Below are 14079 nucleotides of genomic sequence, written 5' to 3' on the forward strand. Positions count from 1 at the left end.
AATGCCACTGCTGCTCCTTGTGATCTTGGGCAAGTCACTTAACCCTCCATTGCCTCAGGAACAAACTTAGATTGTGAGCCCTCCTGGGACAGAGAAATATCCAGAGTACCTGAATGTAACTCACCTTCAGCTACTACTGAAAAAGGTGTGAGCAAAATCTAAATAAATAACTATTTGAGATTCTACATGGAATGTAAATGTTGCTATTCCATGAGCAACATTCCATGTAGAAGCCTGCCCTTGCAGATCAGCAATGCGGCCGCGCAGGCTTCTGTTTCTGTGAGTCTGACGTCCTGCACATACGTGCAGGACGTCAGACTCACAGAAACAGAAGCCTGCGCGGCCGCATTACTGATCTGCAAGGGCAGGCTTCTACATGGAAAGTTGCTAGTGGAAGAGTAGCCAAGTGGTTAATGCAGCGGACTCTGATTCTGGGGAACTGGGTTCAAATGCCACTGCTGCTCCTTGTGATCTTGGGCAAGTCACTTAACCCTCCATTGCCTCAGGAACAAACTTAGATTGTGAGCCCTCCTGGGACAGAGAAATATCCAGAGTACCTGAATGTAACTCACCTTCAGCTACTACTGAAAAAGGTGTGAGCAAAATCTAAATAAATAACTATTTGAGATTCTACATGGAATGTAAATGTTGCTATTCCATGAGCAACATTCCATGTAGAAGCCTGCCCTTGCAGATCAGCAATGCGGCCGCGCAGGCTTCTGTTTCTGTGAGTCTGACGTCCTGCACATACGTGCAGGACGTCAGACTCACAGAAACAGAAGCCTGCGCGGCCGCATTACTGATCTGCAAGGGCAGGCTTCTACATGGAAAGTTGCTAGTGGAAGAGTAGCCAAGTGGTTAATGCAGCGGACTCTGATTCTGGGGAACTGGGTTCAAATGCCACTGCTGCTCCTTGTGATCTTGGGCAAGTCACTTAACCCTCCATTGCCTCAGGAACAAACTTAGATTGTGAGCCCTCCTGGGACAGAGAAATATCCAGAGTACCTGAATGTAACTCACCTTCAGCTACTACTGAAAAAGGTGTGAGCAAAATCTAAATAAATAACTATTTGAGATTCTACATGGAATGTAAATGTTGCTATTCCATGAGCAACATTCCATGTAGAAGCCTGCCCTTGCAGATCAGCAATGCGGCCGCGCAGGCTTCTGTTTCTGTGAGTCTGACGTCCTGCACATACGTGCAGGACGTCAGACTCACAGAAACAGAAGCCTGCGCGGCCGCATTACTGATCTGCAAGGGCAGGCTTCTACATGGAAAGTTGCTAGTGGAAGAGTAGCCAAGTGGTTAATGCAGCGGACTCTGATTCTGGGGAACTGGGTTCAAATGCCACTGCTGCTCCTTGTGATCTTGGGCAAGTCACTTAACCCTCCATTGCCTCAGGAACAAACTTAGATTGTGAGCCCTCCTGGGACAGAGAAATATCCAGAGTACCTGAATGTAACTCACCTTCAGCTACTACTGAAAAAGGTGTGAGCAAAATCTAAATAAATAACTATTTGAGATTCTACATGGAATGTAAATGTTGCTATTCCATGAGCAACATTCCATGTAGAAGCCTGCCCTTGCAGATCAGCAATGCGGCCGCGCAGGCTTCTGTTTCTGTGAGTCTGACGTCCTGCACATACGTGCAGGACGTCAGACTCACAGAAACAGAAGCCTGCGCGGCCGCATTACTGATCTGCAAGGGCAGGCTTCTACATGGAAAGTTGCTAGTGGAAGAGTAGCCAAGTGGTTAATGCAGCGGACTCTGATTCTGGGGAACTGGGTTCAAATGCCACTGCTGCTCCTTGTGATCTTGGGCAAGTCACTTAACCCTCCATTGCCTCAGGTACAAACTTAGATTGTGAGCCCTCCTGGGACAGAGAAATATCCAGAGTACCTAAATGTAACTCACCTTCAGCTACTACTGAAAAAGGTGTGAGCAAAATCTAAATAAATAAATTAATTAATAACCATAATGGATATAACGAGAGCAATTTGCATACACTGCCTCATGCATACTCTTTACAACCAGCCTAGCTAAGGCATAACTCCGGGTTCTCAACCCAATACCAGTTAGCTAGTTAGTCAAGTTTTCAGGATAGTCCCAGATTTGCATGCATGAGATTCATTTGTATGCACTGCCTCCATTGTACGCAAATCTACATATTCATCTTGGGTATCCTTAAAACCTGACTGGCTAGGTGTGTCCCGAGGACTGGTTTAGAACCCTTGCCTTACACAATTCAAATCCGTCAGGACCCTGTAGACCCAGTCCTTTTTCTGGCTCCACTGCAGACACTGAAGGGAAGTTTAAATTTTGCTAAGAACAGCAAAGTGAGTGCATAAAATCGCAAAAAGGATACTGGTCTAGATCACAGCCTTTTTGTCTCCTGTGATGAGGAGAAAGATAATGGGATGGTTTTGCCCCTTCCAGTAAGCAATAAGCATAAAAGATCTGAAGTAAAGCCCAGGACTCCAAACTAGATGATACTATTTCACTTATGCACCCCCTTTTTCAAAAATAAACTACTTAAAAGTGGTTAACATCAAATAAAATGCAACCATTACAAATCAATAGACAAGCATAACAATACAACAAATTATAGAAACAAAACGCATCAGATCAGTGCCACGCCAGAGAGATGCTGCATCATTGTTTCACACTCAACCTGCCCACAAATCAGAGAAACAGATAATTTAGCTGGGGTGATGCAGGGTTTGCTCCAATGGCAAAAAGCACTCGTTAGTAGGAAAGTCAACACTGCAATGAAGATACAGTGGACAGATCAAAGGTCTATCAAGCCCAGTACCTGTTTCCAAAAGTGGCCAATCCAGGTCACAGGTACCTACCAAGATCCTATGCCAAGATAAGCAGAGGATTTTTCCCAAGTCCGTCCTAATAATGGCTTATGGACTTTTCTTTAAAGAACTTTTCCAAACCTTCTTTAGCAGTGGAGGAGTAGCCTAATGGTTAGAGCAATGGGCTAAGAATCTGGGTTCGAATCCCACTGCAGCTCCTTGTGACCCTGGACAAGTCCCTTAACCTATTTCCCTAGATACAAAACTTAGACTGTGAGCCCACTAGGGACAGAAAAAGTACCTGTATATAATATATGTAAACCACTTTGGTTGTACCCACAGAAAGGAGGTATATCAAATCCATGACCCTTTAAACCCTGCTAAGCTAACTGCTTTTACCACATTCTCTGGCAATAGATTCCAGAGTTTATACGTTGAGTGAAGAAATGTCTTCTCCGATTTGTTTTAAAATTTACTACTTAGTAGCTTCAGTTGTCCGAAAAGGCAGATCATCAAATGGGAGGAACTCAAAAGCTAAAAGCCCAGTATGACTGAGTGACCTCATCTGCCCAAAGGAAAAGAATATTATATATTTGCAATTGAATTATAAAAGCATGTTACCCAGTCGATTTCCTCGCAGGTTCAGGACGGTAAGAGTTGGGTTTTTCTTCACGGTGTTGATAAGTTCGATCAGAAACCCATCCAGGCGTCTTTCAAAGAGCTGGCAAAATGAAAATGTAACTTCTAGAGCACCAAAAAATACAAAAACATACAAAATGTGTCAGCATGCCCAGGGAACAGGCACTTTCTAGAGGGCAAATGCCAAATCTGAACTCTTAACACGCCAAAGGCTGGCACCTTCACGGTAGAGCACCATGGATCATTTCAGTTAACCACAGAGATTAAAACGAAGGGTTGTACTCAGAGGCGTAGCTAGATGGGGTGGGGCAAGGGGAGCAGCCACTCCCCTGTATGGATTTTGAATAAAATGGTGCCTATGCAGATCAGCCCTTCAGTTTTACAAAAGGTCTGCTCCCCTCAACATCAAAACCTGGCTACGCTTCTGGTTGCACTGAAAATGTAATAGTCAAGAGGAAAACTGCTGCAGAAAAAAAAAAAATAATAAATATATGTAGAGCTGGTGGTTGGGAGGGGGGGCTAGTGCTGGGCAGACTTATACGGTCTGTGCTGGGGCTGGTGGTTGGGCGGCGGGGATAGTGCTGGGCAGACTTATACGGTCTGTGCCAGAGCCGGTGGTGGGAGGCAGGGATAGTGCTGGGCAGACTTATACAGTCTGTGCCACAGCTGGTGGTGGGAGGCGGGACTGGTAGTTGGGAGGCGAGGATAGTGCTGGGCAGACTTATAAGGTCTGTGCCAGAGCTGGTGGTGGGAGGCAGGGATAGTGCTGGGCAGACTTATACGGTCTGTGCCAGAGCCGGTGGTGGGAGGCAGGGATAGTGCTGGGCAGACTTATACAGTCTGTGCCAGAGTTGGTGGTGGGAGGCGGGACTGGTAGTTGGGAGGCGAGGATAGTGCTGGGCAGACTTATAAGGTCTGTGCCAGAGCTGGTGGTGGGAGGCAGGGATAGTGCTGGGCAGACTTATACGGTCTGTGCTGGGGCTGGTGGTTGGGCGGCGGGGATAGTGCTGGGCAGACTTATACGGTCTGTGCCAGAGCCGGTGGTGGGAGGCAGGGATAGTGCTGGGCAGACTTATACAGTCTGTGCCAGAGCTGGTGGTGGGAGGCGGGACTGGTAGTTGGGAGGCGAGGATAGTGCTGGGCAGACTTATAAGGTCTGTGCCAGAGCTGGTGGTGGGAGGCAGGGATAGTGCTGGGCAGACTTATACGGTCTGTGCTGGGGCTGGTGGTTGGGCGGCGGGGATAGTGCTGGGCAGACTTATACGGTCTGTGCCAGAGCCGGTGGTGGGAGGCAGGGATAGTGCTGGGCAGACTTATACAGTCTGTGCCAGAGCTGGTGGTGGGAGGCGGGACTGGTAGTTGGGAGGCGAGGATAGTGCTGGGCAGACTTATAAGGTCTGTGCCAGAGCTGGTGGTGGGAGGCGAGGATAGTGCTGGGCAGACTTATACAGTCTGTGCCAGAGCTGGTGGTGGGAGGCGGGACTGGTAGTTGGGAGGCGAGGATAGTGCTGGGCAGACTTATAAGGTCTGTGCCAGAGCTGGTGGTGGGAGGCGAGGATAGTGCTGGGCAGACTTATACAGTCTGTGCCAGAGCTGGTGGTGGGAGGCAGGGATAGTGCTGGGCAGACTTATACGGTCTGTGCTGGGGCTGGTGGTTGGGCGGCGGGGATAGTGCTGGGCAGACTTATACGGTCTGTGCCAGAGCCGGTGGTGGGAGGCAGGGATAGTGCTGGGCAGACTTATACAGTCTGTGCCAGAGCTGGTGGTGGGAGGCGGGACTGGTAGTTGGGAGGCGAGGATAGTGCTGGGCAGACTTATAAGGTCTGTGCCAGAGCTGGTGGTGGGAGGCAGGGATAGTGCTGGGCAGACTTATACGGTCTGTGCTGGGGCTGGTGGTTGGGCGGCGGGGATAGTGCTGGGCAGACTTATACGGTCTGTGCCAGAGCCGGTGGTGGGAGGCAGGGATAGTGCTGGGCAGACTTATACAGTCTGTGCCAGAGCTGGTGGTGGGAGGCGGGACTGGTAGTTGGGAGGCGAGGATAGTGCTGGGCAGACTTATAAGGTCTGTGCCAGAGCTGGTGGTGGGAGGCGAGGATAGTGCTGGGCAGACTTATACAGTCTGTGCCAGAGCTGGTGGTGGGAGGCGGGACTGGTAGTTGGGAGGCGAGGATAGTGCTGGGCAGACTTATAAGGTCTGTGCCAGAGCTGGTGGTGGGAGGCGAGGATAGTGCTGGGCAGACTTATACGGTCTGTGCTGGGGCTGGTGGTTGGGCGGCGGGGATAGTGCTGGGCAGACTTATACGGTCTGTGCCAGAGCCGGTGGTGGGAGGCAGGGATAGTGCTGGGCAGACTTATACAGTCTGTGCCAGAGCTGGTGGTGGGAGGCGGGACTGGTAGTTGGGAGGCGAGGATAGTGCTGGGCAGACTTATAAGGTCTGTGCCAGAGCTGGTGGTGGGAGGCAGGGATAGTGCTGGGCAGACTTATACGGTCTGTGCTGGGGCTGGTGGTTGGGCGGCGGGGATAGTGCTGGGCAGACTTATACGGTCTGTGCCAGAGCCGGTGGTGGGAGGCAGGGATAGTGCTGGGCAGACTTATACAGTCTGTGCCAGAGCTGGTGGTGGGAGGCGGGACTGGTAGTTGGGAGGCGAGGATAGTGCTGGGCAGACTTATAAGGTCTGTGCCAGAGCTGGTGGTGGGAGGCGAGGATAGTGCTGGGCAGACTTATACAGTCTGTGGCAGAGCTGGTGGTGGGAGGCGGGACTGGTAGTTGGGAGGCGAGGATAGTGCTGGGCAGACTTATAAGGTCTGTGCCAGAGCTGGTGGTGGGAGGCGAGGATAGTGCTGGGCAGACTTATACAGTCTGTGCCAGAGCTGGTGGTGGGAGGCGGGGATAGGGCTGGCCAGACTTATACGGTCTGTACCCTGAAGAGGACAGTACAAATAAAAAAGTAGCACATATGAATTTATCTTCTTGGGCAGACTGGATGGACCGCGCAGGTCTTTTTCTGCCGTCATCTACTATGTTACTATGTATATGTTTTTATAGCGACTACATCCTTTAGTCACCTCCTCACTCTTTTTTCTCTACTATTTGCCCCTCCCTCCCTCTCAGCTGAGCTTTGCATCTTGTTGCAGTCCCATTAACAAGCTCGAATGCTGCACCAACACCCTGGACAGTGCTCAGGCTTGTAAGTAGAAAAATGGCTGGCAGAGGAGAACAGCCAAGCTCTGTAAAGAGAGACAATATATAGTCAGGGACAGGCCAGAAATGTGCCCAATTGCCCTGTGGAAACTGAAAATGCAGAACCCAAGAAACCAGGTGCCCACTCGTAAAAGCTTCAGGACAACAACCCATGAATAGCACCCATTCAAGCTCGGGTCTCGCTGGTTAATAGCATTACACACACACATTTACAGCAATAGTGGAAAGGTTGGCTGTGGCAGCAAAGACTCCTGACCCTGGTGTGGATGCTGCCTTAGACAGAACTGAAAATAAATCTACAAATATGACCTATTCGCATACAATGGCAGCAGCACGTGCAAATCAAGCTCACGTGTATTCATTGAGAAATCTCGACGACCCGACCGGGTTGTGACCCTTGAGGGCTGTGGGTGCCCACCCCTGCGTTACAGATACTAGTGTAGGTCACCAATTACTAACCCAGATTTAGGTCCACCACTTACACTTGCTCTACGGCAGTTGTACACGGGTGCGCCCGACTGACGGCATTCAATGAAGCGCGTGCGTAAATAGTTGTAATGCTCATGAGCCAAAAAAACAACAAGGCAAGCAATCTGCAAGATCCAACGCGGAGAATAAACGAGCAGATCAAAGTGACATCCAAAGGATCTTATTAGAGATATCATATATAAGAAAGTTGCCCGACACAGGCTATGTTTCGCCCACAGAGGGCTGCGTCAGGGGCTAAAATGTATCCTCCCAAAAGGAACAATTGCAATACTCATATAAGGACAAGAAAGAGTAAAAGAAGAAAAAACCAGCACAGACGGCAAGTCCCTAAACTATCATGTGCTCAAAACACAAAGCAGTTCTCCGTCACTGAAGCTGGTTTGTGATTTTTCTTCTTTTACTCTTTCTTGTCCTTATATGAGTATTGCAATTGTTCCTTTTGGGAGGATACATTTTAGCCCCTGACGCAGCCCTCTGTGGGCGAAACACGGCCTGTGTCGGGCAACTTTCTTATATACGATATCTACTATAATAAAACGCACCCTCGACGTTCTGAGGACAAAGGTTCTGAACTCAAAGTACAACGATAAAGGGTTCGTAAATTCATGGTGGTGAAGCCATCCCACTATGACTTTGTGCCCTGCCCTCGCGTCAAACGTCATGATGACAAACGAACCCTTTAACGTTGTGCTGTGACTTCAGAAACTTGTCCCACAGAACGTTAAGGGTGACAAAGAAAGAATCGCAAACAAGCAGGGGGAGGAGTACCTACTCCTCCCCCTGGATGTCCAAAACCCACCCCACGCGCCGCCCCTCACCCAAAGACAAGCACGAAAAAAACACAAAAAACAAGAAGCCCCGCTCCAACATGCTGGAAGGCAAAACACCCACCCCCGCGTCGCCCCTCCACCAACCCACCCACAAAAAACAAGGAAACAAAAAAAGCAAAGCAAAACCCACCCCCACCCACCCACCCACTGACGCGTAGCTTTGCCGCCGGGGAACCCGAAACCCCGCAAGAACAAGTCCTGTCTTCTGACTCCGGGGTGATCTTCAGCATTACTAGCCTCTGCAAGCAGGGCTCCTGTGCGTCTGATGTCCTGCACGTGCAGGACGTCAGACGCACAGAAGCCCGCCCTGCACAGGCTACCAATGCAGAAGATCACGTCGGAGTCAGCACAGCACCCAACAGAGGAATTCTGCTGGCGGGATTTCGGGTCCCCCGCAGGCAAAACTACAAAACGGTAGGGTGGGATGGCGGCGGGGCGGCATCGCGCGGAGAACACTCCAACGAAAACCTTGCTAGTGCCCGTTTCATATGTGTCAGAAACGGGCCTTTATAACTAGTCTCTAATAAAATCCTTTGGATGTCACTTTGATCTGCTTGTTTATTCTCCATGCTCATGAGCCACTCATGTCGAGCGCCCTCTTTACAATTATGCCAAGTTATAGAATAGCATTTAAGCACACTTACTAACAGCTGTTTCACCTCGATTTTGGCATCTAACTGCCGTTTTAGGGGCCGATACACTAAAGTCCCCAGAAAGAAGCGCTCGCCATTTTCGCCCCAGTAAAATTACCGAGGAGGAAATAGTGAGCGATTCTCTAAAGAAATCATATGCAAATGAGCTGCACAGGCTTTTATCATGCAGCTTGGTAGGGAAGGCTGCCAGGGCATGCACATAGCATCCACCCGCTAAGTGTGTGCTCAGAACAGCATGTGCTACACACAGCTTTCACACACGCATACAAGCTGTGCACATGAAAGCCGCGTGTAGAAAGAAAAGCAGCACAAGAATTTCTGGAGGAAAAAAAAAAAAGTTTGTTTGCTACTTTCTCCCCCAACTAAGCAACGGTGCTCAGTGCCGCCTCCCAGCAGCAACTTTGGGCAGCTCTTCCAAAAATGTGGAAGGCACCAGGTGTGCTTCCCCCAGCCCCTCAAATCCCCTGATGGGTCTGCCAATGGCTAGCTTCTTCCTGCCCATGGAGCCAGGTTCAAAAATCCATACAAGGCAGGAGAGGAAAAGCAGCAGAGCACGGGGGACCCCGGGTTGGGGGGAGGGGAGATCTGATGGCTTTGGGGTCTCTGTGCGTCTCATCCATGCTGGAGGGAGGGAGGGAGGCTGCTGCTTGCTAGTACTGATCTACAGAGAAGCGAGATGAACTCCAGCCCGAAGCACCCCTACTCCCATCCTCCAGCGAGGCTTCCCAGGTTGCACAGAGCTGGGAAAAATGTGCTTTGGGGAGGGGGATCATGGAAGCTCCTGCCTGCTGTTTGTAAATCTCATAAGCTCGGTGAGGAGGAGTCCAGGCTGTCTTCCAAGCGGCGGCAGCAGGAAGACTGGGCTCTCTTATTTCTCCCTCGAGGCTGCTGCACCAGCCCAGGCTCATTCCTCCCATGCAGCCGGGATGCCACCAACACTTCGACAAAAAAAAATCCGCAATCAAGCGGAGAACTCGAACGCCCCACGGGAAAACACAGAAATAGGTAAAAAGTGGGATGTTTGACCACGGAAATACAAATCCTGGAGACAATATCATAGAAACTTCTTTATTGAAGAAAAGACTGGACACAACTGTTGTGTTTCGGCCTACAGGCCTGCATCAGGAGTCTCCCGCTATGACGTAGCGTATATGAATCTGAAATGCCTGAAACACGATTTGGTCCGTGTGACGAACCAAACGTAAAGTGATTGGCTATATTACAAAAGTGGTCTTGAAAAAGACCTTTCGTGGTAAGCTTGTCCTTAGCGAGTCACTAGGAGCACAACATGGAACGTGAAAAAACACTTTTGTAATATAGCCAATCACTTTACGTTTGGTTCGTCACACAGACCAAATCGTGTTTCAGGCATTTCAGATGCATATACACTACGTCATAGCGGGAGACTCCTGATGCAGGCCTGTAGGCCGAAACACAACAGTTGTGTCGAGTCTTTTCTTCAATAAAGAAGTTTTTATGATATTGTCTCCAGGATTTGTATTTCCGTGGTCAAACATCCCACCTTTTACCTATACCAACACTTCAACAACAGCTGACCTCTGTAAAAATTCCCCCATAAAAAAAGTAGGTGCTTCTTTACACACACTGCTTGTAAAAACGGCTGTGCATCCCTCGGAATGCACATTTAAATACTAATCAGCTCATTTGAATAGATTTGCATGCGATTCCCATTGGCTAACATCGCAGAATACCAGCCTGAACAAATCTAACTCGCACGTTACTGCCCCGGTAAGTTTTATGTATTGGGAACTCGGTACCTAAAGTCAGACACCCAACTTTTGGTGCAATGTATACAATTAGGGGGTAAATCCCTGCACATTACAGTGAATGTAAACCTATGGCACAGGTACCCACTCGCAGCCATCTCCAGGGGGCACTAGTGAGAGTTCGCTCTTTTTAACCTCCAGAGAATGTCCTGTTTAAATGCACCAGGCACACAAACCCCTTGGGGGTGTGGATGAAAGAGATACACAGTATAGGTTTATATGTGGGGTGGGACGGGGGATAGGGGATGGATTTTGTATTGGACGCACTTCTGTGTTCATGATAACAGCGAGAAGTGGGTTGACGGGGAAGGGGAAAAAAGATGGACTGGGTTTTCATAATGTTTCGCTTTTAATACCGTACTGCCTCTGTTCTACTCCCACTTCCCACTGATAAAAATGTTTGCCATAAAAGAGGGTACGGAAAGGGAGAGAGGGGGAAAACAATTTGATGACTGACTTTATCCTATTGACTTATGTATAAAATCTGATCATTTGGACTTTTGCATATCAAGATTTATATAGCTGTATCTGTTTTCTATAAGGTCATCAATAAAAATATTTAACATAAATGCAACAGGTACACATGCTGCTTGTGCAAGGCCCCCCCCCCCCCACCCCCACCCTCTTCACGTCCTCTGGAGGTTAAAATGAAGCGGCCTCCACAACTGGAGCCCCCTGTAACTGCAGAAATCCAGGGATTTAGCATCTTGTGGCAGCTGAGCCCAAATGAAGTTTCCCTCCACTGCCTTACACAGCCACCTTGTCCTCAATTAGCGAAAGGGATTGAGGGGGAGGGGGGGGAGGGCTACTGCACCTTCCAAAATGGAGTTCTGAAGCAGGAGGAGCACCTCGCTCTTGCAGCTGCTCAGATTCAGTTCATGCAAGTACAGCTTCTTCAGTGTAGGGTTTAATTCTGCAGGGAAAGGACACACACCTTTTATCCAAGATAAGGTCCAGCGTACAATTATTTCATTTTTACATCGTATCAAAAGGGTACTGAGCACTGCGCAAGCTACACAGGTGAAGAAAGAGTCCCTTCCCTAAAGAGCTTATAGTGCACGAGGAAATAAAGTGACTTCTCTGAGATTAGGGCAAGCGAAGCGGTGGACATACCTGACAGTGCACGCAGCACAATGCGAAGGTCCTCGGGGGATGGAAAGGTAGCGCTGTCCAAGATAAGCTTCTCCAGGGAGGTGGAAGCTCTCAGGAGAGACAGCAAACACTTAGGTTTCAGCAACCCTCGTGGAAACTGGATCTCTAACTGTTTCAGCTGGTTTGCTGAAGGGAAAAAAATACAACATAAGACAACGTTTCTTTGTGTTGATATACTGATTTTCCCGTCTTAGCCTGCCCCAGAGCTGGAATAAAGGCTTATCAGTTAACCCAACAGGTTTCCCCTCCTCGGAGACATCATCAGGCACATCCTGAATGTTTGAGTTGCGGACAGACAGAATACTTATGCAACCACAGTTGCTGAGAAACTGGTTTTAAAGTCACCTTAGTGGATGCTGACCACAAGCAGTGACCCTTCCCCTAGTGACCACAGCAGAGTGCTTATGAACTCAGCCGCAGAGGGGGCCACTCATCAAGCCCTCTGCAGTTGGAACCTGGCGCCCGAAGAAGCAAAAACCACTAGAGAGCTAGAGAACGTGTCCTAACAGCACCCTTCAAAAAACTGCTCCCCAAAAATACAGGAGCGAGACTTCAATCTTTGGCTTCCCCTAAGGAAAATTAAAGCCCAAGGTCTCATGGGAGAAGACAGAAACAAAGACACCACCTATGTGGAGGCCCCCCCCCCCCCCCCAACCCTCTTCAGCCAAGATCCAGCAATATGCTACTGAGAGAAGAGAGCTAGAGGGGCATTTTCGAAAGAAATGTCTAAGTTGGAATTTGGACGTCGTTGTAAAACGTCCAAATTCGGAGGCGAAAATACCATGGACGTCCTTGGATTTGGACGCCCTTGGATTTTTGCCCATTTTCAAAACAAAAAAACGTCCAAATTCAAGCCATTTGGACGTGGGAGGAGCCAGCATTTGTAGTACACTGGTCCCCCTGACATGCCAGGATAGCAATCAGTCACTACAGTGGACTTCATAAAATGCTCCTACGTACACAGCTCCCTTACCTTGTGTGTTGAGCCCCCCAAACTCACTATCCCCAAATATACATCATTACCATAGCCCTTACGGGTGAATGGGGGCATCTATATGTGTGTACAGAGGGTTTCTGGTGGGTTTTGGAGGGCTCGCTGTTTCCTCCACAAATGTATGGGCCTGGGTCCACCTGTCTGAAGTGCACTGCACCTACTACGAAACTACTCCAGGGACCTGTATACGCAGTCATGGAACTGAGTATGACATCTGAGGCTGGCAAGTAATATTTTTAATCATGTTTTTTGAGGGTAGGAGGGGGTTAGTGACCACTGGGGGAGTAAGGGGAGGTCATCCCTGATTCCTTCCAGTGGTCGTCTGGTCATTTCAGGCACTTTTTTGTGCCTTATTCTTAATAAAAACAGGTCTGGGTGAAAATGTCTCAAGTTTTAGTCCTGGACATCTTTGCTTTTTTCCATTATGGCTCAAAGACGTCCAAATCCTAGGAATGCCCAAGTCCCACCTCGACCACGCCTCATTGAGATTTGGACGTTCTTTGCAACGGACTTCAGAGAAAGACGTCCAAAATCTGGTTTTGATTATACCGATTTGGACGTCTCTGTGAGATGGATGTCCAAGTGCCGATTTATGTCGCTTTTTGGACGTCCATCTCTTTCGAAAATGAGCCTGTATGCGACCTCTCAGCACTAGAGTCCATGGGGGAGAAGGCAGTGGTCAGGAAGAGAACTGCCTCCCTGCGAAGGTGGCACAATAAGCACAGAAACAGCCATTCCTACACAGAACACCTTTCTAAGCACCTCTTACCAGGAAATTCTGGGGTAGATCCATCCGATCCGTCCTCCTCCTCCTCCGAGTAATTTTCCACATTGAACTTGAGAGCGAGGACGTGGAGGGAAGGGAAGTCGGCCAGGATAGTGCGGGCCAGGTCCAGGGGGGGCACCTGCACCACAAAGTCACTGAGCTGAACCACACAGAGTCGGCAGTCCTCTCGGTGAGACAGAGCGCAGAGCGCCTCCAGTACATGGAAGATGTTGGGACCCAATTCTGAGATCAGCGAGAAAAAAAAAAAAAAAAAAAAATTTGCACAGGAAATGTGAAAATTACTCAAAATTAATAGCTTGGTAGCAGTGTTAAGTACCGCTACATGAAAGATCTGTTTCCTGAGGCCACCTTTCGCACCTTAGATCAAATGAGTCCATAGCCTTTAAAAGAAGGGAGACCCTAGCATTGCTCAGCAGTGACACCCACTGGCCAGTCTCAGGGAGTACATTTATTGAGATCGGTTGCTACAATGACTGAGCTAGGCAGGAAGGAGATCAAAGAAATCCCAGTAGCCTGAATTAAGACTGGAGGGGGGGGGGGGGGCAATCCCAGGTAGCTTATTTATTGTAAACATTTGTTACATGCCTATTATCAAAATCAGGTACAGTAATACATACATAATACAAAACATTTTATAAAACAGTGAGAAAAATCCTCAATGAAGATTAGGGGAGAGGGGAATCCCAGATAGTTCTGAAGACTACAGCCCCAGCTCTGGTTCTGACTGAACTGTAAGGGCCAA

The 14079-nt window shown here is 48.9% G+C and overlaps 1 protein-coding gene across 1 annotated transcript in view; it reads right to left on the reverse strand.

Annotated features, from left to right (window-relative positions):
* LRRC41 (leucine rich repeat containing 41) overlaps positions 1-14079 on the reverse strand; it is a 43796-nt gene that overhangs the window by 12537 nt on the left and 17180 nt on the right. Inside the window, exons 5-8 of the mRNA XM_030206578.1 lie at positions 13320-13559; positions 11518-11682; positions 11219-11317; positions 3425-3547 (exon numbers count right to left, since the gene is read on the reverse strand). Coding sequence (XP_030062438.1) covers positions 3425-3547; positions 11219-11317; positions 11518-11682; positions 13320-13559 — 627 coding nt within the window. The remainder of the gene's footprint in view (positions 1-3424; positions 3548-11218; positions 11318-11517; positions 11683-13319; positions 13560-14079) is intronic.

This window comes from Microcaecilia unicolor, chromosome 6 (genome assembly GCF_901765095.1).
Source record: "Microcaecilia unicolor chromosome 6, aMicUni1.1, whole genome shotgun sequence".
Classification (NCBI taxonomy): domain Eukaryota; kingdom Metazoa; phylum Chordata; class Amphibia; order Gymnophiona; family Siphonopidae; genus Microcaecilia; species Microcaecilia unicolor.